This window comes from Mesoplodon bidens (assembly GCF_964165515.1).
Source record: "Mesoplodon bidens genome assembly, chromosome: 4".
NCBI lineage: Eukaryota > Metazoa > Chordata > Mammalia > Artiodactyla > Ziphiidae > Mesoplodon > Mesoplodon bidens.
Genome location: NC_138160.1, coordinates 120,288,665 through 120,312,218, shown reverse-complemented (window position 1 = coordinate 120,312,218; position 23,554 = coordinate 120,288,665). Strand labels below are relative to the sequence as shown.

Below are 23,554 nucleotides of genomic sequence, written 5' to 3'. Positions count from 1 at the left end.
TTTGGTCTTTAGCAGCCTTCCTGTGATATTCCTAGCTGTGCTTTGTTTTCTCTTTAACATCTTTATTGGCGTATAATTGCTTTACAATGTTGTGTTAGTTTCTGCTGTATAACAAAGTGAATCAGCTATATGTATACATATATCCCCATATCCCCTCCCTCTTGCATTTCCCTCCCACTCTCCCTATCCCACCCCTCTAGGTGGTCACAAAGCACTGAGCTGATCTCCCTGTGCTACGTAGCTGCTTCCTGCCAACTATTTTACATTTGGTAGTGTATATATGTCAATACTACTCTCTAGCTTCGTCCCAGCTTACCCTTCCCTCTCCCTGTGTCCTTAAGTCCATTCTGTACATCTGCGTCTTTATTCCTGTCCTGCCCCTAGGTTCATCGGAGCCTTTTTTTTTCCTCTTAGATTCCATATATATGTGTTAGCATACGGTATTTGTTTTTCTCTTTCTGACTTACTTCACTCTGTATGACAGACTCTAGGTCCATCCACCTCACTACAAATAACTCAATTTCGTTTCTTTTTATGGCTGAGTAATATTCCATTGTATATATGTGCCACATCTTCTTTATCCATTCATCTGTCATTGGACAGTTAGGTTGCTTCCATGTCCTGGCAATGTAAATACTGTGGCAATGAACATTGTGGTACATGACTCTTTTTTTTAAATAAATTTATTTATGTATTTATTTATTTTTTGCTGCATTGGATCTTGTTTGCTGCACACGGGCTTTCTTAAGTTGTGGTGAGCAGGGGCTACTCTTCACTGCGGTGCATGGGCTTCTCACTGCGGTGGCCTCTGTTGTTGCAGAACACCGCCTCTAGCCACGCGGGCATCAGTAGTTGTGGCACGCAGGCTTCAGCAGTTGTGGCACACAGGCTCAGCCGCTCCGGGGCATGTGGGATCTTCCTGGGCCAGGGCTCGAACCTGTGCCCCCTGCATTGGCAGGCAGATTCTTAACCACTGCGCCACCAGGGAAGCCCATGACTCTTTTTGAATTATGGTTTTCTCAGGGTATATGTGCAGTAGTGGGATTGCTGGGTCATATGGTAGTTCTATTTTTAAGGAACCTCCATACTGTTCTCCATAGTGGCTGTATCAATTCACATTCCCACCAACAGTGCAAGAGTGTTCCCTTTTCTCCACACCCTCTCCAGCATTTATTGTTTGTAGATTTTTGATGATGGCCATTGTGACTGGTGTGAGGTGATACCTCACTGTAGTTTTGATTTCCATTTCTCTAATGATTAGTGATTTGAGCATCTTTTCATGTGTTTGTTGGCAATCTGTATATCTTCTTTGGAGAAATGTCTGTTTAGGTCTTCTGCCCAATTTTGGATTGGGTTGTTTGTTTTTTTCATATTGAGCTGCATGAGCTTCTTGTATATTTTAGAGATTAATCCTTTGTCAGTTGCTTCCTTGGCAAATATTTTCTCCTATTCTGAGGGTTGTCTTTTCATCTTGTTTCTGTTTTCCTTTGCTGTGCAAAAGCTTTAAAGTTTCATTAGGTCCCATTTGTTTATTTTTGCTTTTATTTCCATTTCTCTAGGAGGTGAGTCAAAAAGGATCTTGCTGTGATTTATGTCATAGAGTGTTCTGCCTATGTTTTCCTCTAAGAGTTATACAGTGTCTGGCCTTACATTTAGGTCTTTAATCCATTTTGAGTTTATTTTTCTATATGGTTTTAGGGAGTGTTCTAGTTTCAGACTTTTACATGTAGCTGTCCAGTTTTCCCAGCACCACTTACTGAAGAGGCTGTCCTTTCTCCATTGTATATTCTTGCCTCCTTTATCAAAAACAAGGTGACCATATTTGTGTGGGCTTATCTCTGGGCTTTCTATCCTGTTCCACTGATCTATATTTCTGTTTTTGTGCCAGTACTGTACTGTCTTGATTACTGTAGCTTTGTAGTATAATCTGAAGTCTGGGAGCCTGATTCCTCCAGCTCTGTTTTTCTTTCTCAGGATTGCTTCGGCTATTTGGGGTCTTTTGTGTTTCCATACAAATTGTGAAATTTTTTGTTCTAGTTATGTGAAAAATGCCAGTGGTAGTTTGATAGGGATTGCATTGAATCTGTAGATTGCTTTGGGTAGTATAGTCATTTTCACAATGTTGATTCTTCCAATCCAAGAACATGGTATATCTCTCCACCTGTTTGTATCATCTTTAATTTCTTTCATCAGTGTCTTATAGTTTTCTGCATACAGGTCTTTTGTCTCCTTAGGTAGGTTTATTCCTAGGTATTTTATTCTTTTTGTTGCAATGGTAAATGGAAGGAAACAACAGCAAATATCAATAAAACTAAAAGCTGGTTCTTTGAGAAGATAAACAAAATTGATAAACCATTAGCCAGACTCATCAAGAAAAAAAGGGAGAAGACTCAAATCAACAGAAATAGAAATGGAAAAGGAGAAGTAACAACTGACACTGCAGAAATACAAAGGATCATGAGAGATTACTACAAGCAACTATATGCCAATAAAATGGACAACCTGGAAGAAATGGACAAATTCTTAGAAAAGCACAACCCTCTGAGACTGAACCAGGAAGAAATAGAAAATATAAACAGACCAATCACAAGCACTGAAATTGAGACTGTGATTAAAAATCTTCCAACAAACAAAAGCCCAGGACCAGATGGCTTCACAGGCGCATTCTATCAAACACTTAGCAAAGAGCTAACACCTATCCTTCTCAAACTCTTCCAAAATATAGCAGAGGGAGGAACACTCCCAAACTCATTCTATGAGGCCACTATCATCCTGATACCAAAACCAGACAAAGATATCACAAAAAAACCTACATGCCAATATCACTGATGAACATAGGTGCAAAAATCCTCAATAAAATACTAGCAAACAGAATCCAACAGCACATTAAATGGATCATACACTATGATCAAGTGGGTTTATCCCAGGAATGCAAGGATTCTTCAATATATGCAAATCAATCAATGTGATACACCATATTAACAAATTGAAGGATGAAAACCATATGATCATCTCAAAGATGCAGAAAAACTTTCAACAAAATTCAACACACATTTATGATAAAAACTCTCCAGAAAGTAGGCATAGAGGGAACTTACCTCAACATAATAAAGGTCATATATGACAAACCCACAACCAACATCATTCTCAGTGGTGAAAAACTGAAACTATTTCCTCTAAGATCAGGAAGAAGACAAGGTTGCCCACTCTCACCACTATTACTCAACATAGTTTTGGAAGTTTTAGACACAGCAATCAGAGAAGAAAAAGAATAAAAGGGGGCTTCCCTGGTGGCGCAGTGGTTGGGAGTCCGCCTGCCGATGCAGGGGACGCGGGTTCGTGCCCCGGTCCGGGAAGATCCCATATGCCACGGAGCGGCTGGGCCCGTGAGCCATAGCCGCTGAGACTGCGCATTCGGAGCCTGTGCTCTGCAACGGGAAAGGCCAAAACAGTGAGAGGCCCACATACTGCAAAAAAAAAAAAAAAAAAAAAAAAGAATAAAAGGAATCCAAATCAGAAAAGAAGAAGTAAAACTGTCACTGTTTGCAGATGACATGATACTATACATAGAGAATCCTAAAGATGCTACCAGAAAACTACTAGAGCTAATCAATGAATTTGGTAAAGTAGCAGGATACAAAATTAATGCACAGAAATCTCTTGCATTCCTATACACTAACAATGAAAAATCTGAAAGAGAAATTAAGGAAACACTCCCATTTACCATTGTTTTTTATTCTCCTAATTGAGTTTCATTGAGCATCTTGAGCGGTACATTTTGTTAACCATTTTTGGAAAATTCTTGGTCATTATTTCTTTAAATATTCCTTATTCCCCATTCCTAGTCCTTCTAGGATTACAATCATATGCGTGTTGGAGTTTTTCATTATGTTCCACATGTCACTAAATGTTCTTGTCTGTATTTTTAATTATTTCATTTCTCAGTACTTCTATTTGGATATTTAATATTGGCCTGTCTTGCATTCACTAATCCTATAATCCTTTACAACTACTATGCCATTACACAATCTAATATTTTAAAATTTCAGTTATTATATTCTTCAGTCCCAAAATTAATTTCCATTTTATTCCATTCTCTAGTGAAATTCTCTTCTACCTATTTTCTGTATTCCTTATTTTAACATATCAGTCATACTTATTTTAAGATCACTGTCAGTAAATTCTAGTATGTATTTTAGCTGTAGGTCTTCTGTATTGTCTGTTTTTTCCTCTAGGTTTTATTCATGTCAACCAGCCTTTTTGTATGTGTGCCTCATAATTTTTTATTGAATGCTGAAGATTAATGTAAAAAGCTGTCCAGGATCCAGATGATATTATTTTCTTCCAGAAAGAGTTCACCTTTTCCTCTGTTAGCTTGATAGAGTCATGTCTAATCAAACTGCCTTAACTGAAACAAGCACTGTGCTTAGTCAAGGTTCTTTGCAGTCCTGAAAAGTACCTGACCCTTCAGAATTTTCAGTTCAGAACTCAGTGTATTCTCCACAGCCTTTCCCATGGAAGGTCACAAACTCTAATTTTCATGCATTAAGACTATTAAAACTTCACTCTGCTTTTCAGAAATTTTCCTTCAAGTTTTTAGTCTTCTTCCCTGGAATGCCCCAGAATTTGACAAGCATCTTGAGGGGGAAAACTGGCCTTGAGCTTGAACCTTCAGTTTGCCAAAGGCTATTGAAGTTACCTACCCCATCCCTGGCAGAAGCCTTTTGTCTGTTCTTTGAGTTTGCAAATTTCCTTAGGGCAAATTGACTGTAGGAGTCAGTTCAGAACTCTAAGGATTTTCCTTTTCAGGAATCTTAGCCCCTTCAGTTCTTTTTATATCATCTGCTGTCTGTTGCTTGAAACTGGTAACTTATGAATTTAAAACAGGTTTTATTGTTGTTTTCTGCTGTTAGATAATCCATCTAACCGGGAAACAGAATTCCACCAAATATGTGCATAACTTATAATTTAAGACTATTTAAAATCTATATTTTGTAATTTCTGGTAGTAAGAAATAGAGGGTCTTAAAGTGATGTGGGTTATATTGCCTTCAGTAGAATTTCTGTGCCTAAAACAGCATGTGTTAAACTCACTATATGCTATGCCTAAAAACAACAACAAAGGAATTGTAAAAAATGCACACATAATAGAAGCACTTGAGAAACTATGATTGAAATGGGTATTATTATCCAGATATTTGGCCTCCATTCTCTATTTTTGTTTTGCAAAAGTAGAACTGTCCTATTTTTCTTAAGGTATTCATTTTGGGGAAGTTATTTGGATTATATTTACTATTAAATTATAATCATTGAATTTTAAAATGTTCATCTATTCTACACCAAAGACTGGTGGTGATCCCCAGCTAGTAAGGAATGATCCATACTTTATAAATACACACAGTAATTTATAAAGTAATACACAAAGTGATTCATAAATTTACTCATATAAATTCATAAGTGTGGTTCTGAGTGTTTGGCCAGTCTCATTTGGGTGATTATACAAATTGGACTTTCCTGGCATAAACAAAAACATGAACTTAGATTTTCATAATGTTGAAATATATTGCTGAAAACTTCAATTACATTTCTTGTCATCATACATTAAAAACTATTTCATTTAAATATCTAACAGTAAATGGAGAAGTCAAAGTAAATGGAGAAGTTAAAGTTGACTACCGTATTTATGTCATATTTATGTTTAATTTTGTTCTCATTTTTATCACTTTCTAATTTTAAGTATTAGGTTGGATGAAGGCTAAAAACTATGTTTCAATAATAACTTAAACAGTAATTTTCCTTTTTTATTTCATTATATCCTTAGAAAAAATGTAATTCAGAGAAAGATGCAAGTAATTAAATTCCAGTAGGATGACACGAGATCTAAAAATAAATACTTAGGTTATAAAGCAGGCTCTTTAATTACTCACATTGTGCCAAAAGTTCAATAACTGGTCTTATAGTTACATCCATATAAATTTAGTTGGAAACCACATAATCGTCTTGCTTGGCTTAATGAACACAACATGAAACAATTATAATTCAGATAAGTTTATCTTAATTTCTATTTCTATTCTTGTTGTCTTAAAAGAAAAAACAATGCTTATTTCTTACTACTAAAAGTTAGAATAATTGAAAAAGTAAATTTATGTAAAATACCCAAAAGCTACATTGAAGAAGAAAACAAGGTGACTTGGAGATCAAAAATAAACCATCATTTTGTTCATAAAAGCTGCCCATGTTTCCAGAGTAACTTAAAATGAGCAATCAGACTAGAACATAATAACCAAAACTGAGAAGAAATTCTGACTCTTTTGAAATATGCAGAGAAGCTGCAGGAAAACCAAGAAAAACACATACGTTAAACTACATTTGAACTTCTATTAATAGGGCAAAAGGAAGGACAAGAAAGTATATGCCCTCTACCTCTTGAGTTCTTTTAAAGGATTAAGGGTTTAATTAAGGTTCTAAGATTTTAAGTATTTTACCAAGCAGTGACTTAGTTTTATTTTAGTGAAGTGATACCAAGTTATATAAGATTTTCTCTTTAATTGTTATTTATAACTGAGAATAATTTTTATTTTAATATCAGTGAGTATTTATGGAGCAATTACAATGTGCTACGTAAGTAGCAAACAAGATAATCTCTAGCATATACAGTGCTCACAATGGGATATGGTCACAACTGTAGTGTATCAATAATTTAATAAAGTGCATGTTTAGGTACAATTTGGGAGAAACAAGTATGCTAATTTATACGTTCATGGCTATTCAGTGGGGCATAGCCTGGTAGAATAGTGAACAAGAAAGGTCTAGGTAGCTACAAAGAATTTCAAACATTCTGGCCTTGCAAATATAAGGCTATGTGGTAAAGACAAGCACCAAAAATATAGAGAAATATAAGATTACACAGAAGCTTTAAAATGTTTCCTTGAAAAGACATTAACCAAGAAGTTCCTTTAAATAAAATTTCTTCTTACACTACTTGAGTAATTTATAGTTTTGGAAAGATTAATCATCAAGAGAAGGTCAAATATGGAGAAATACATAATATCAAGTGTAACTAAAAATGCTAAATCCAATGAATATTAATAAAAGGAAGATTTAGCACAGAGACATGCATAAGTTTGCAGTAGAGATATACATATTTATACAACAAAACAATCTCAAGATAAAGTAACGCAATGTGAGTCAGGTTTAACAAACTTGAGAGGCTCACTTGACCAAATATGACACTTGACCGAACAAAACTATTCCTGCAGTTGGGGCTTTCTTTTAATTTCTCTCTGTGTGTTCTGAACCAACTGTTTGGGAAATACTGGCTTCAGGAATTTGAACTCACCGGTTTCATGGTCTCCCATCAGACACACCTCGTACTGGTAGCTCTGGGACAGGGTCCCCGTGCCGCTGACGTCCACCAGGTGGTCCGGAAAGGGGCCCTCGGGCACCGAGCAGCGACCCACCGAGGCCGCCCCGCCCCTCCTGCACAGCCGCACCGCGACGAACACCAGAACCGAGAAGAGGAAAAGCGACGACACCGACGCCAAGGCGACCACCAGGTAGACGGTGAGCGGGGCGGCCGGGGCCGCGTCCGCCGCTTCCGCTTCCGGGACCGGCAGGTAGGGCTGCGAGAAGCCGTCCACCAGCAGCAGGTGCAGCGTGACGCTGGCCGAGAGCGGCGGCTCCCCGTTGTCCTTGACCAGCACCACCAGCCTGTGCTTGGCCGCGTCGCGCTCGCTCAGCAGTCGGGCCGTGCGTACCTCGCCGTTGTGCGCCCACACGCCGAAGAGCCCGGGCTCCGTGGCCTTGAGCAGCTGGTACGACAGCCAGGCGTTCTGGCCCGAGTCGCCGTCCACCGCCACTACCTTGGTCACCAGGTAGCCCGCCTCGGCCGCCCTGGGCACCAGCTCGGTGCAGGGCGCCGAGGCGTTCTGCAGCGGGTACAGCACGAAGGGCGCGTTGTCGTTGTCGTCCGCCACGAGCACGCGCACCAGCGCCTGGCTGCTGAGCGGGGGCGAGCCGCGGTCGGCGGCGCCCACGCGGAACTCGAACGCCCGCAGGGCCTCGTAGTCCAGGGACCTCAGGGCGAACAGGTGGCCGTTGTCCGGGTTGATGGACACCAGGGAAGCCAGGGGCACGTGCGGGTCGAGGGGCGGCAGCAGCGAGTAGGTGACCTGGGCGTTGGCGCCCGCGTCTCTGTCTGTGGCGCGGACGCTGCCGATGTGCAGGGCGGGGCTGTTGTTCTCGCGGACGGTCAGGGTGTAGGAGGTCTGGGTGAAGGCGGGGGCGTTGTCGTTGACGTCGGACACCAGCACGGTTATGTTGTGCTCGGTTTTCAGCCTGGGGGTTCCCATATCTGTGACGGTGATGGTGATGTTGTACTCGGCTCTGCTCTCTCTGTCCAGCGGGCTCTCTGTTACCAGGGTGTAGAAATTCTTTAAAGTCGGTTTTAGAATGAATGGCAGATTACCTGGAATAGAGCAAACCATCCTTCCATTGTCTCCGGAGTCTCTATCTCGAATTCGGAAGATGGAGACTACAGTCTCAGGAGCATTTTCTGGGATGGAGCAGGTGAGTGAAGGTATGGTAAGTTCAGGGGCGTTGTCATTCACATCTACCACCTCTATGACTACAGTGCCTTTTCCGGAAAGGCCTCCTCCATCTGTAGCCTCAATTTCCACGTGGTAAGATTTAATTTGTTCAAAATCCAATTTCTTTGTCAGTCGGATTTCTCCTGTGATTTCATTTATTGAGAAAGTTTGTTTAATTTCCTCTGATGCTTGGAACAAGCCATAGGAAACAGCCCCAAAGTTTCCAGCATCTACATCCCTAGCTAAAACAGTAAGTATTGGGGAGCCTAGGGGGCTGTTTTCCAGAACCTGCACCTCATATGGAGTGTGCACAAACTCAGGAGCATTGTCATTGACATCCATGATCAGGATTCGTAACATGCTGGTGCCAGACCTAGGTGGAGACCCACCATCCAGCGCCATGAGGGTTAAGCTGAACTCAGGCTGCTCCTCTCGATCCAGTGCTTTGTCCTGCACCAAATCTGGATATTTCTTGCCCTCACTATGATTTCGAGTGACAACGTGAAAATGAGAATTGGGGCTGATAGTGTATTTTTGAAGACCATTGCTGCCCACATCCAAATCCTGAGCTAATTTCAACGGAAAAACAGTCCCTGGCTGGCTGTTTTCCGGTATTTTCAGGAGCATTTCCCTATTCGGGAATACTGGGGAGTGGTCATTTACGTCCTGGATTAATAGTTCTCCTTCAAAAAATTGCACCGGAGTTTCCAGGAACACTTGGAAATGCAGCACACAGGGTTCAACGGGGCCACATATATCTTCCCGGTCTAGTTTCTCCCTCAAAAGCAAATCTCCAGTCTGGCGATCTAGCAGCAAGCGCTGCTTGTCATCGTCACACACCACCTGGGCCGACCGGGCGGCCAGCTCCCCAATTCCCAGGCCCAGGTCCTTGGTCAAATGGGCTATAAAGGAGACGCTCTCTGTTTCTTCCAGCACAGAATAACGAATAGGCGCAGGGTGAGCCTGAGACAAGAATACCATCAAAATAAAGGTCATCACTTGCCTGTTTTGTTGAATTCTCTCTAGCGTCTCCATGTTGGAGCCAGAGTGCTTACATCCAATCCCTTCAGCAACCACAAAAAGACCCGAGGTATTAAATTCTGACTTCTTGCTTGGTAGAATCTTCACAAAATTGCCTTTAATCTTAAAGTCGTTTAGTATATCGCTACCCAAACTCGTTGGTAACCCAGCACGGCTGGCAAAGCTTCTTCTGTGTGGTGTTGATTTCGTCTGGCAACAAAGGAACACGGGAGCTCTTTACGGCTCCTTATTCACAGTCTTAGCCAGCAGCGCCACCCTGCGTCCTTATTGAGAAACTAATACTGTAGTCTCAAGTCAGCCTATTTTGGAAGTGTCCAAATGTAAGCCCTTTAAAAAGGTGTATAGAGCTTTTAAAAGTTTTGTTATTCCATTAAATGGCTGAAGGTATAGGTTATTCCATTACATTGCATGAGCTAGAATAATTGTGAGCACAAAGCAAGGGGATATCTTCCTCTCCCCATACCCTTACAAGTGGAACTTAAAGAACTCCATTTCCCCTTTGTCATAATCTAAACAGGGGAGATAAACTCTTATAAAATTATAATTCATAATAGTTTTATCTGTTTATTTCCAAGTATGTGAGAAATTTATGATGATGCAAAAAGTTTATGTAAGGTGTTCTGTACCACCTGGTCTCAGGTTCTATTTTTTTACACTGGTGTGCAAACAGTAATACAGTCGAATAAAGAGGCATCTTGCTTTGTTGTAAGTCCTTTTACAGTGTGAACCCACATTAAAATATTAAGGAGGTCAAATAGTATTAGAGTCAGATTCTTAGATCCAGAGAGGAAATGAAAGGATTTTTACAGATAAAGAAACAGAAGGGCTTCCCTGGTGGCGCAGTGGTTGAGAGTCCGCCTGCCGATGCAGGAGACACGGGTTCGTGCCCTGGTCTGGGAAGATCGCACATGCCTCGAAGCGGCTGGGCCCGTGAGCCATGGCCGCTGAGCCTGTGCGTCCGGAGCCTGTGCTCTGCAACGGGAGAGTCCACGGCAGGGAGAGGCCCCCGTACCACAAAAAAAAAAAAAAAACACCAAAAAAAAAAAAAAAGAAACAGAAGCTCAGAGGGTGATAGGACTTGATTATTCTACTTGACTATTATCAGGATAATATCAAGACAAAATTGAGTGAAAATCATATAATCTTATTAAGGTAAAGCCTTTAAGTTTAAGGTGATTTAGCTAGATATCTGTATTTAATAATGAGTTTGCTTCTTACCACATTGATCCTTTGTAGCCCAGATATCACATTCCTTGACTAGCCAATTTGCGGGAAGACAAGAAGCAGTGATTTAAAACATTTTAATGTGTGAGCAAAGGGTACCACAAGCTTTGACTACTTATATATGGTGAAGAGGAGAGACTTGTTTATAAAATGGATTTCAGCGCAGCATGCAGCTATTGTGATTTCCCTGATACAGTAAGTTAACTGAGACACAGTTAATCAGTTTACTGGTTACAATTAGTATATTAAATGGAGTACCACTTATCTTCGTACATATGGGATTTCTCCTAAATATCTTGTAATTTAATTACTTAATCTCATAAATTATGATTCACATTTAATGAATTATTTTAAAATCATGTCAGTAATCTTAGATTCTGATAATGATAGAAAGTATTAGGAAAAATTATTATTTACTTTTTTTTGGCCATGCCGCGCACATGCGGGATCTTAATTCCACAACCAGAGATCAAACCCGTGTCCCCTGCAGTGGAAGCGTGGAGCCTTAACTGCTGGTCCGCCAGGAAAGTCCCAGGAAACATTATTTTTGAAAGAAGCCTGGACTATAGTAATCATTCAGTACATATCATTTGGATAAATTAATTAACCCACTCTAATGATCATATTTCTACCTATATTAGCAGATTACTGTGAGATCATGCATTCAGCCATGAACATGTCTGACACTGAATACAGAATTCTGAGAGATGAGAGTATAATACACGCTAAGCACTGTTCAAATAAATTTACTTTTATTCTAGCTCTGTTAATTCCTGTTGTAAGAGATCTAGTAATAGCAATAATAGTAATATTAATATGCTGTAGAATTTTCTTTCATGTTTAGGGCAAATCGGAGAAAGATATATCAACATTAAGTGAAATGAAAAAATAATAATAAACATACTGAAAAAAAAGAAAGAATATTATTTTAGATATAAATGGAAAGCAAATTTCCTGAATGAAACAAAAAATTGTTTCATACTATGTTAACTGAGCTCTAGTTAGATTCAAGTTAAAGAGTTCAGGACAAAATTCAAACTAGATTTTGTTTACTTATTCCTATATGCTGACATAGTAATAGTGTTGCAGATTAGCTCTTTTCGATCCCTTTTGTCAATCCAAAGCAAATGAAATCTAGGTAATATTAACATATATGTGTCACTATATGCCAGATAGTATTTTAAGCATTTTACATACACTAACTCATTTTATCCCTCAAACAACCCTATGAGGTGTGGGCACTCTTATTAGGCACACTTTATAGAAAAAGACATTGAGGAATAGAAAGTTTAAATAATCTGCCCATAGTCACACACCATGTGAAATGGCAAAGGTAGGATTCAAACTGTTACAGAATGGCTCCAGAATCCATTCTTTGATCTAACTAAGTGGAATTACAGAGGTGAACAACTTTTTAGGTAATTTAGATCCAAACTTCAGCCTTGCCTTGGGTACACAGATATCATATGTGAAATATATTTGTATTCAAATTTTCAATTAGTATAAGAATCTTTTAAATAGTTTGTCTCCCTTTAGAGATAGGTACCAGCAAAAAGAGGTGCTTACAAAATTTAGAAATTGAAAGGAAAACTAAGAGTGTTTTGTTGAGATCATTATTAGGTTTTAAAAAAATACTAAGAGTGACATGAATAATGAATTCCCTGTAGCCTTAAATATATATCCATATATATATACATATACATATATATATACATATACATATATATATATACCTATGTATAGATCTTTTGAAATGTTATCAGCGTGTAAAGTTAAAATCAAGAAAGGTGGCCTAAGATGATAGTTTAACATTGCATCATGGATTATTTTGCCAAACTGCCAAACTTATCAGAAAAAAACTATTATATCTGCATGGAAGAGGCATTAATGATAAAGAGAATGACCACCTGCAAAACCATTCCATTCCAGTCAGGAAAGCTGCATTATCCATTCTGAAGGATTCATACAACAACTTACACAATTGGTTGCCAGACCTGAAGCACAATATTTAAAACATTTCTTCCATTTTGAATACACAAAGAGAGATAGAATAGTTAGAGAGATACTCTGGTAATTAAATATCAGTTTTAATTCCTCCCTGGTAAAATACAGGCAAGAACTTTAAATATCATTGAGGGAAAGATAAAAATCATTTTAAAGGAATTTGAATACAAGAAGTCCTAAAGTTCAAATGCGAAACACATACTTTGAAGTTTTGAGTAGTCTCACTTGTTTAAAAAAAAATGAGAGAATGTTCTTTTAAACTTCATGATAACTTGAGGGCTGTTTTGTTCTTAACTTGGAGGGGGAAAGTACAGAGGGATATTAAGCGATAATTGTTGAAAGGAGAGATGAATTGGTGAAATATGTATTAGATTTTAAATATTATTTTTAGTTACTGAAATCACACTTCAAATAGTATTATTTTAAAATATTAAGCAGCATTGATAATTGGTAATTATAAATGGTTTGTAGATTTTACTAGAAATTCTTATAAAAGGAATTATCTTTTGGAATTTTCTACTAAATAGATATATTAGATTCATCAGCTGGCCATTCAAATGAAATAACTGTAAAGCAAACAATACTTGTCACTGGTAAAAGCAAACTAAAATTTAATATCTTTTAACCTTTTAATATCTTATAGCTAAACTGAAGCTATTTTTTTAAAAAATCACACTAATTGAAATGCAAATTTAGAAAGGAGATATTTGAATAATTAGAGTGTTTGGCCTTAGAAATTTGTGATGAGATCCAATATAATTTCTAATAATTCCTTGTATTACATACTAAATTAAAAATAGTATTTGTATGTTTAATGTATCAAAATATTCAAATATTTATTGTTGTTATTTTTCAAGATTGTTTTGGCTACTTGCATTTCCAAGTGAATTTTACCTTCAATTTACTAATTTCTGCAAAAAAAAAAAAAAAAGCAAGCCTGCTGGGATTTTGATAGGGATTCAGTTGAATCTGTAAACCAATGTTAAATCTTCCAAAACATGAACAATTTTCCATTTACTTAGGTTTTCTTTCATTTCTTTCACTGATGTTTTATAGTGTTTGGCATACAAGTCTTGCACTTATTAAATTTATTCCTAAGTATTGTATTATTATTATTATTATTATTGTTATTTTTTGCGGTACGCGGGCCTCTCACTGTTGTGGCCTCTCCCGTTGCGGAGCACAGGCTCCGGACGCGCAGACTCAGCGGCTGTGGCTCACGGGCCCAGCCGCTCCGCGGCATGTGGGATCTTCCCAGACCGGGGCACGAACCCGTGTCCCCTGCATCAGCAGGCGGACTCTCAACCACTGCGCCACCAGGGAAGCCCCCAGTATTATTTTTGATGCTATTGTAAATGGAACGTTTTCTTCATTTCATTTTTGCATTGTCCAATGCTAGTATATAGAAATAGTATTGATTTTTGTATACTGGTCTTGTATCCTTTGCTGAATTCATTTATTAAGTTTAGCAGTTTTTTGGTGGATTCCTTAGGATTTTTATATGCACAGTCATGTCACCTGCAGAGATAGTTTTACTTCGTTTCCAGTTTGAATTATTTTATTTCTTTTCCTTGTCTAATTGCTCTGGCTAGAACTTCCAGTACAATGTTAATTAGGAACAGTGAGAGGGAACATCCTTGTTTTGTTTCTGATCTTAGGGAGAAAGTTTTCAGTCTTTCACCATTAAGTGTGAAGTTAGCTGTGGGCTTTTATAGTTGCCTTTTATCAAGTTGAGGATATTCCCTATTATTCTCAGTTTCATGAGTGTTTTTATTATGAAAAGGTGTTGTATTTTGTACGATGCTTTTCCTGCATTTATTGAAATGGTTGTATGGTTTTCCTCTTCTGTTAATATGGTATATTGCATTGATTGATTTTCATATGTTAAATCAACCTTGTATTTCTGGGACAAATCCCACTTGGTCATGTTGTATAATCCTTTTCACATGTTGCTGGAGTCAGTTTGCTAATATTTTGTTGAGGATTTTTTGTACCTATATTCACAAGAGATATTGGTATTTAATTTCCTTTCCTTGTGTTATCTTTGGTTCTGGCAGCAGGGTAATACTGGCCTCATAAAATGAATTGGGAAGTGGTCCCTGCTCCCTTTTTTTAAAAAACAAGTTTGTGAAATATTGGTGTTATTTAAAAAATATTTATTTATTTATTTGGCTGCACCTGGTCTTAGTTGCAGCACTCGAGATCTTCGTTGCCACATGCAGGATCTTCATTGCAGCATGCAGTATCTTTAGTTGCGGCATGCAGGATCTTTAGTTGCGGCACGTGGAATCTTTAGTTGCGGCATGCGGGATCTTTAGTTGCGGCATGCGGGATCTAGTTCCCTGACCAGGGATCAAACCTGGGCCCCTTGTATTGGGAGCATGGAGCCTTAGCCACTGGACCACCAAAGAAGTCCTTGGTGTTAATTCTTTAAATGTTCAGTACCATTCACCAGTGAAGCCATCTAGTCCTGGGCTTTTCCTTGTAGAAAGTTTTCTGACTACTGATTAAGTCTTGTTGAATAGGATGAAACATTCAGGATGAAGAAATCCATTTCCCCAGAGATAAATATAAGGGGAAAAAATCCTCAAAAGACAACATTTAGAGAAGACAATTTTAATTTTTGATAAACTTCTAATTTTTCTAGAAGTTGAGTTTCTCATCAAAGTCTTTCCTCATGGACAGCCCATATTAGTTGGACACTATTGACTTCAAAAATCTGAACCCATTTGTCTCTGATATTCCAGTCAGAAACCTCTCATATTAGTAGTTCTGGAACTAAGTCTTAGTGATGTTGACATCCCCAGAATGCTCAGAAGGTGGCCTTATGAGCAGCAGTCCACTGAAGGTTCCTTGTTCATCCTCCACATTTGAGCATCACTGAATAGGAGCAGAGAGAATTGAAAGAGGAAGATGGCTAAATAAAATTAGTGATCAAGAGGATAGAGCATGTGTTGGCTTGAGTAAACTTCTGTGGGTGGTTCAAGGAACAGAAGGTAGGGCTGGGATAGGTCCTCGAACAGGTATAGCATAATTATGCCAAATAGAAGGTGGCTTCTAGTTGTCTTTAATAACAGCACAAGCTTGTGCCTGGCTGTATCTATCTCTTATGAGCTTAGATATGCTTCAGTGCTCTATACTTCCAGGTTGTGGGTCCATGTGCTAATAAACATTAAGTACTTTGAGGCTTTGAATTATTGATAAAATAGTCATGAGTTCTAGCTCATCACCATCCAGGATACCACCTTGTTCTACCTGGTACCAACTCAGTACACAATATAGGATTGCTTAGCAGTGGATTTTCTTTGTCATCCAGCATGTTGGGTGTGTCATCCAGGACCACCATATGCAGCACTGTCATGCATACTAATCAAGACCATGTTTTTTCCCTGTAGGTAATTCTCATGTATCAATTACTTCAGTTACAACTCATTTTCCTCAAAATCAGCTTTATTCTAAGATTAAATCAGCTTGTTTACTCTAAAGATTGAAAAGTAAATGATGTCTTCATTAGCTCTCATGTCTATAGCCTTATCAGACATCATGACAGCCAAGAAGCAGAGGGTGACAGTCCCTAAGATTTTGCTTCATAGAGCAAATGCAGAGCAGTGCCACCCAAGGGAGACTGGGGCCCAGCTCAAACACATCATTAGGTGTTGGTCCAGAACTTCTACTTGTGTGTGGCAAAGTTGAGCTAAGCTTCTTAATTAAGGCTTGGATTTGTAGAGCCTGAGGCTGTAACCACTTTGAGACTCCTTCCTCCCTTTGCAAGACTACCAAAACCAGTAATGCTATGAGGGAAACCTCCAATAGAACATGAGTTCTCAATAAAATATCACCAACTAACAAGACTAACAGTGTGAAAAACAGACTCAACAAATAAAAGATGTATACAGAAGAAACAGAGATTGGAACAATATGGAAAGAACTTAAAAGTAAAAGATATTTAATTTCCTCCAACAAAAAAGAAGGAAATGGCAATTGTTTAAAAAAAAAAAGAACAAATTGTTGTGAAAACCTGCCAAGTGGAAATTTTGGGGGAAAAAAGCCCACAAAAAACTATAGTTAATTAAAAAAATTCAGTATATTGGGTGAATCTCAGGTTTGGACCTAGCAAATATCAGAACATCAAGAATAAAGAAAAGGGCTTCCCTGGTGGCGCAGTGGTTGAGAGTCCGCCTGCCGATGCAGGGGACACGGGTTCGTGCCCCTATCCCGGAAGATCCCACATGCCGCGGAGCAGCTGGGCCCGCGAGCCATGGCCGCGGAGCCTGTGTGTCCGGAGCCTGTGCTCCGCAACGGGAGAGGCCACAGCAGTGAGAGGCCCGCGTACAGCAAAAAAAAAAAAAAAAAAAAAAAAAAAAAAAGAATAAAGAAAAAATCTTAGAGTTAAGAAGTTTACAGATAAAAGAATGAGAACTAGACTGATATACTTTTCATCAACAGTCTTCAATACTAAAAGAGGGAGAAGGAAAATCAGTTTACATTTTTTTAATATAAATTTATTTATTTATTTATTTATTTTGCTGTGTTGGGTCTTCGTTGCTGTGCACGGGCTTTTGCTAGTTGAGGTGCATGGGCTTCTCATTGAAGTGGCTTCTCTTGTTGCAGAGCGTGGGCTCTAGGCGTGTGGGCTTCAGTAGTTGTGGCTTGTGGGCTCTAGAGTGCAGGCTCAGTAGTTGTCGTTCACGAGCTTAGTTGCTCCGCAGCATGTGGGATCTTCTCAGACTAGGGCTCGAACCCGTGTCCCCTGCATTGGCAGGCGGATTCTTAACTGCTGCACCAACAGGGAAGTCCCTAGTTTACATTTTAAAATCTATGATCAACCAAGCTATTGGCTAAGAACATGAGGATTAGACATAGAAATAACTGAATTATGCCTAATAGGTTGCCAGCTTTAAAACATGTAACAATCTACTCTAAGAAGCAAAATAGAGTAGTGGGATATATTTTTTAAAACTGTCATTTTTTAAAGTCCCCATTTGCAAGGAAGCCATATTTAAGGATTAAGGAAGATTTATTAAAAGTGTGGTAAGTTAGTTCACTAGTTTTAATGAGTGATATTTGAACATAGTTTAGTCTTTTAACACCTCTACATAAAAGTTTAAAGTTCATTTTCATCTCTTTGCCTTTCAGTGTTAAAAACTAGATTAGAATATTAGTAAGAGATCAATCTGGAAATAATTCACAGTAATGAATTTGTCCATCCTTTAGAAGAAAAACTACTGGGAAATTATTATGAATGTAGAAAGTATCACTTTTACCTAGTGCTGGACTTTCAGTTGGGGGAATTCCAAAAAGTGGCAAAGATAGTTAGTACTATACATATGGTGCCCTCTCTGTCATGCATGTAATAAAATATCCAGGTAAAGAAGTTTCTGAAAGTTGTCTTCAAATAAAAGGGTAAAAGGTTTCCAATAGACAAGAAATAAAAGCAACTTTGAACCAAGAGTACGGTATAATTTTTTCCTATCTTCCAAATTTAGTCCATATGATCTTTTCTGGCTTTACTAAATTCTGATCACTTCTCAACAATATGTGAATTCAGTGCATCTATCAACTAAGATATTAAGTATCTGTTCTTATGTCTGGGTCTAACTAACTCCCCGGTTATATAGCGCCTCCAATTTGAGTCCAAAATCATATACCATATTGGCCAAAAAAAGAACTGGCCTCCATATTTTCTGTAGTTGAAAATTTCCCTGGTTCTGACACGAGCTGGAACTAAGCCAGCCAAATACAGAGAAGTCTTGATCAGCATTCTTTGCCTTTTCTCTGATCTTCATGAAAATTCAGCTAAGTATGAAAAGTAGAAAAAAAAATCTGACCAAAGAGCCAGATTCAATTATCTCTATAAAGTACTTAATGAGTGAAAGGAAATACTGTCTTTCCCTTGATTACTAAGGATTCATGTATTTGAGTCTCATGCATAAAATAACACCATTTTAATATGATTATAACTTTATGTGTGATTGAAGACATGTCAGTATTATTTTTTTTTGTTTGTTTTTTGGGTTTTTTTTACAGTCATTAGGGGTTTTAAATTTTTGAGCTGTAATTGACATGTAACACTATATTAGTTTCAGGTGTAACAATGATTTGATATTTGTGCATATTGCAAATGATGACATAAGTCTAGTTAACATCTAGTTAACGACATTCTTTTTCTCTTTTGAGAATTTTCAAAATCTTTGAGAAATTTCAGTTCTCTTTCTTCTAGTCATGAGTATTCAATTCCTGGAAAGTTCTATGCCTCTGGATGAGAAAATGCCTATGAGGAGAAATTTTATTTTTTCCTAATCAGATTTTTAAATTGGGGACTAAATATTTTTACTTTAAAATAAGTTTTTTTTCTATTTCATTCAAAATAGACATAAAAATCGATGTTTGGTTGCTTCAAGAGTTTATTCTTAGTTGTAGTTAGTTTAGACTTTCACAGTGATATTGCTCTCTCCCCTTTAGAACTTCCCATTCTTATAATCTTCTTTTAATTACTCTATAGGAGCTAGAATGCTGATGTGGTTGGGCAGTGTTTATCCCAGAAGGACCATACATAATCCTAAGTCATGTCAGGTTGAAATGTGAAGGAGGAAACTAAGAGAGGAAACAAAGAAAATATTTCCTTCATATATCACCATATAAATGCCAAGTAGATATTAATTTTTTTAAAGTAGGATTGGATGGGACACCACTTTTGCTATAAAGCATTTAGAGAACATATATACATGTACTTTCTTGAAATTTTTTAAAAATGGCCCTCAGGTTGATAATACTTACATCTCAGAAGTTAAAAAACAAATTGTCATTCCACCAGATGTTTATTAAATAATGTTTTCATGCCAAATGGAAAAGCATGATCAGTTGTTCAAAATGTCTATGTTTAATTTTTTTTCTCAGTCATCCATCATAAATACATTTTAGGCAAATCTAAGAGTAATCTGACCTATTAACCTACATTTTTTGTCCATTTTTAGCCAATATAAGCATATACAGTGTTGAAATATTAATTGCAAATGTCAAAACAAAATGAATTATATATGTAAGCTTTATTTGAGTACTAAGCCTCTACAGGATGATACACCTTAAAATGGTACATATTAAAACATTTTTATTTATCCACTTCATTAACCACAGACAAAGCTGCTTTAGGAGTATTATAAAGAATATTACCTGACTATATTCAATAGGGTAAATTATAATATTGGTGGTTCAGAACTCTCTACATTGCTTTGGATATAGAATTTGAAATGACAACCTTAAATAAACCTATTTGAAATCATCATTAAAAGATAATGCATTTATTTTTACTCACCTATTAGAAAAAGAAAGAGGCATTAATACTGGATTGAAAAGGTAGGAAGCAGACGAAAAAAGAACATGCAGGGTTAACTAGATAGAAAGTAAAATCAATATATAAACAAAATACTATATCAACTCAAGAGCCTTGACTTAAAAGAAAGCATTCATAGCCAGACAACTTTTTGATTCTTCTGTTAATGAAACCTACGCTATTCTTGCAATTGCCTTTTTGCGCTAGTCCTGCCCAGTGTCTTGAACCAGACCACTAGGGAGAATTGGCTTCAAGAATTTAAACTCATTTAACCCGGAGCCTCCCGTCAGACACACCTCATACTGGTAGCTCTGGGACAGGGTCCCCGTGCCGCTGACGTCCACCAGATGGCCCGGAAAGTGGCCCTCGGGCACCGAGCAGCGACCCACCGAGGCCGCCCCGCCCCTCCTGCACAGCCGCACTGTGACGAACACCAGCACCGAGAAGAGGAAGAGCGACGACACCGACGCCAAGGCGACCACCAAGTAGACGGTGAGCGGGGCGGCCGGGGCCGCGTCCGCCGCTTCCGCTTCCGGGGCCGGCAAGTAGGGCTGCGAGAAGCCGTCCACCAGCAGCAGGTGCAGCGTGACGCTGGCCGAGAGCGGCGGCTCCCCGTTGTCCTTGACCAGCACCACCAGCCTGTGCTTGGCCGAGTCGCGCTCGCTGAGCAGCCGGGCCGTGCGCACCTCGCCGTTGTGCGCCCACACGCCGAAGAGCCCGGGCTCCGTGGCCTTGAGCAGCTGGTACGACAGCCAGGCGTTCTGGCCCGAGTCGCCGTCCACCGCCACCACCTTGGTCACCAGGTAGCCCGCCTCGGCCGCCCTGGGCACCAGCTCGGTGCAGGGCGCCGAGGCGTTCTGCAGCGGGTACAGCACGAAGGGCGCGTTGTCGTTGTCGTCCGCCACGAGCACGCGCACCAGCGCCTGGCTGCTGAGCGGGGGCGAGCCGCGGTCGGCGGCGCCCACGCGGAACTCGAACGCTCTTAGGGCCTCGTAGTCCAGGGACCTCAGGGCGAACAGGTGGCCGTTGTCCGGGTTGATGGACACCAGGGAAGCCAGGGGCACGTGCGGGTCGAGGGGCGGCAGCAGCGAGTAGGTGACCTGGGCGTTGGCGCCCGCGTCTCTGTCTGTGGCGCGGACGCTGCCGAAGTGCAGGGCGGGGCTGTTGTTCTCGCGGACGGTCAGGGTGTAGGAGGTCTGGGTGAAGGCGGGGGCGTTGTCGTTGACGTCGGACACCAGCACGGTTATGTTGTGCTCGGTTTTCAGCCTGGGGGTTCCCATATCTGTGACGGTGATGGTGATGTTGTACTCGGCTCTGATCTCTCTGTCCAGCTCTCCTTCTGACACTAAGGTATAAAAATTCTCTACAGATGGTTTCAGGATGAAGGGGAGATCATTCTCGATGGAACACACCATTTTCCCATTGTCTCCAGAGTCTAGGTCAGAAACACTGAAAACAGCCACCACAGTCTCTGGCGAGTTCTCTGGGATAGGGCTGGTAATTGAGGACAAGGTCAGTTCTGGTGGGTTGTCGTTCACATCAACCACCTGAACTATCACTGTTGATTTTCCTGAAAGGCCTCCACCATCCTTGGCTTCTATGTCCACTTCGTAAGTATGGATCGCCTCAAAATTCAAATATTTGATTAGTCGGATATCACCAGTAACTGGATTTAGTTGAAAAGTTTTTCTAATTTCTTCAGAAACATGAAAAAATGCATATGATATTGTCCCCAAATTTCCTGTATCTAAGTCAGAAGCTGAAACAGTGACAATAAGAGAGTTAACGGGGCTGTTCTCTAGAACTTGAACCTCATAGAGGGACTGTGTAAATTCTGGGGTGTTGTCGTTTATGTCTAAGACCAGGATGTGAACCTGGACGGTCCCAGACCTCCGTGGAGTCCCGCCATCCAGCGCAGTGAGCATTAACCTAAGCTCTGGCTGCTCCTCACGATCCAGTGCTTTGTCTAGTACTAGTTCTGGGTACTTCTTTCCATCCCTACGACTGCGTGTGAGAACGTGGAAATGGGAATTAGGAGTGATCGTGTAGTTTTGGAGACTGTTTCTTCCCACATCCAAGTCTTCAGCATTTCCCAAAGGAATGATTGTTCCTGGGGGAGTGTTTTCTAGGATTTTCAGCTGCATTTCATTTTCAGAGAATGCCGGAGAATGGTCATTTACGTCTATGACCTGGAGCTCATTTGTAATAAACTGTAAGGGGTTTTGCAGTAATATCTGAAAATGCAGTATGCATGGCTCTGCGGAGCCGCATAGCTCCTCCCGGTCCAGTTTCTCTTGCAGGAGCAAATCACCGGTCTGATGGTTGAGCTGAAAATACTGTCTGTTCCCTTTAGACACAACTTGGGCCCCCCTCGCGGCCAGTTTCCCTACACTCAGCCCCAGATCCTTTGCTAGATTGGAGATGAAAAACCCCCTCTCTTTTTCCTCAGCCACAGAGTAGCGTCTCGACTGGGACCCAGCCAGAGACCCACCCAGAAAAACAAAGAGAAACAGGACTTGCCTTTGTCTAAGAAAGCGCTCTCCTCCGGCCTCCATTGCATTTTCTGCCATGTTCTTCCGAGAAATATTGTCAAGCTAGCCTCCAACAGCACTGGGGAACACAGTCTTTTGCCTCCTAACCTTTGAAGAAAACCTAGCGAATAATCCTTACCAGAATCTCAGATTTGCTTGCTTAAAAATCTGCCCCGGCTCCCAACCCCTAGTTTACGGCACTGAATCGGTGTGTTACAGAGTATACACAGTGCCTGAGGTTTAATTCTCCTTCTTAGTCAACAGCGCCACCGTGCGTTCGCTCACAGCTTCAAAATCTTGGAGAAGGTGATGTTTGCTGGGCTTTTTGTTTTGATTTTTTTAATCGCTTATTCCCTTTTATCAAACCGAGTTGATGCTACTGTAGGAATTTCTTCTGTTATATGGGTTAAATAAACACAATCTAGGGAGAAGAAATGCGCTCTTATCTAAAAGAAGTGACTGTCCCTGGTAGAGTCCCATTTCCATGATTTTGCGGAAGTGGACACCTGCTAGAGCTACTCACCCCACCTCCTGTAATTATTACAGAAAAAGTTTTACAAGATTTTGCTCTAAGTGATGAAGCTTTGCTTTCCTACTAGTGTTTTTCTTTATTTTCCAAATTTTGTAAAATGCACACGAGTTGCATTTATAGTCAGAAAAATGCTATAAAAAGACAACCTCAAGCAAGGTGATAAAAAATTATAATAGATCATGTCAGGGGATATATCCAGAGACCACGAATGCCTAATTCCTTCCACATTTTCGCACTCACTCAAGGAACACAGAGCTTTCTCCTCCTCCTATTTCACAGTAATTCTATGATTACTGGTTTCATCT

The 23,554-nt window shown here is 39.7% G+C and overlaps 1 protein-coding gene across 1 annotated transcript in view; it reads right to left on the bottom strand.

Annotated features, from left to right (window-relative positions):
• LOC308616366 (uncharacterized protein) overlaps positions 1 to 23,554 on the bottom strand; it is a 37,062-nt gene that overhangs the window by 8,134 nt on the left and 5,374 nt on the right. The window contains exons 2-4 of the mRNA XM_081232621.1: positions 20,391 to 22,609; positions 16,336 to 16,441; positions 7,367 to 9,817 (exon numbers count right to left, since the gene is read on the bottom strand). Coding sequence (XP_081088747.1) covers positions 7,367 to 9,817; positions 16,336 to 16,441; positions 20,391 to 22,609 — 4,776 coding nt within the window. The remainder of the gene's footprint in view (positions 1 to 7,366; positions 9,818 to 16,335; positions 16,442 to 20,390; positions 22,610 to 23,554) is intronic.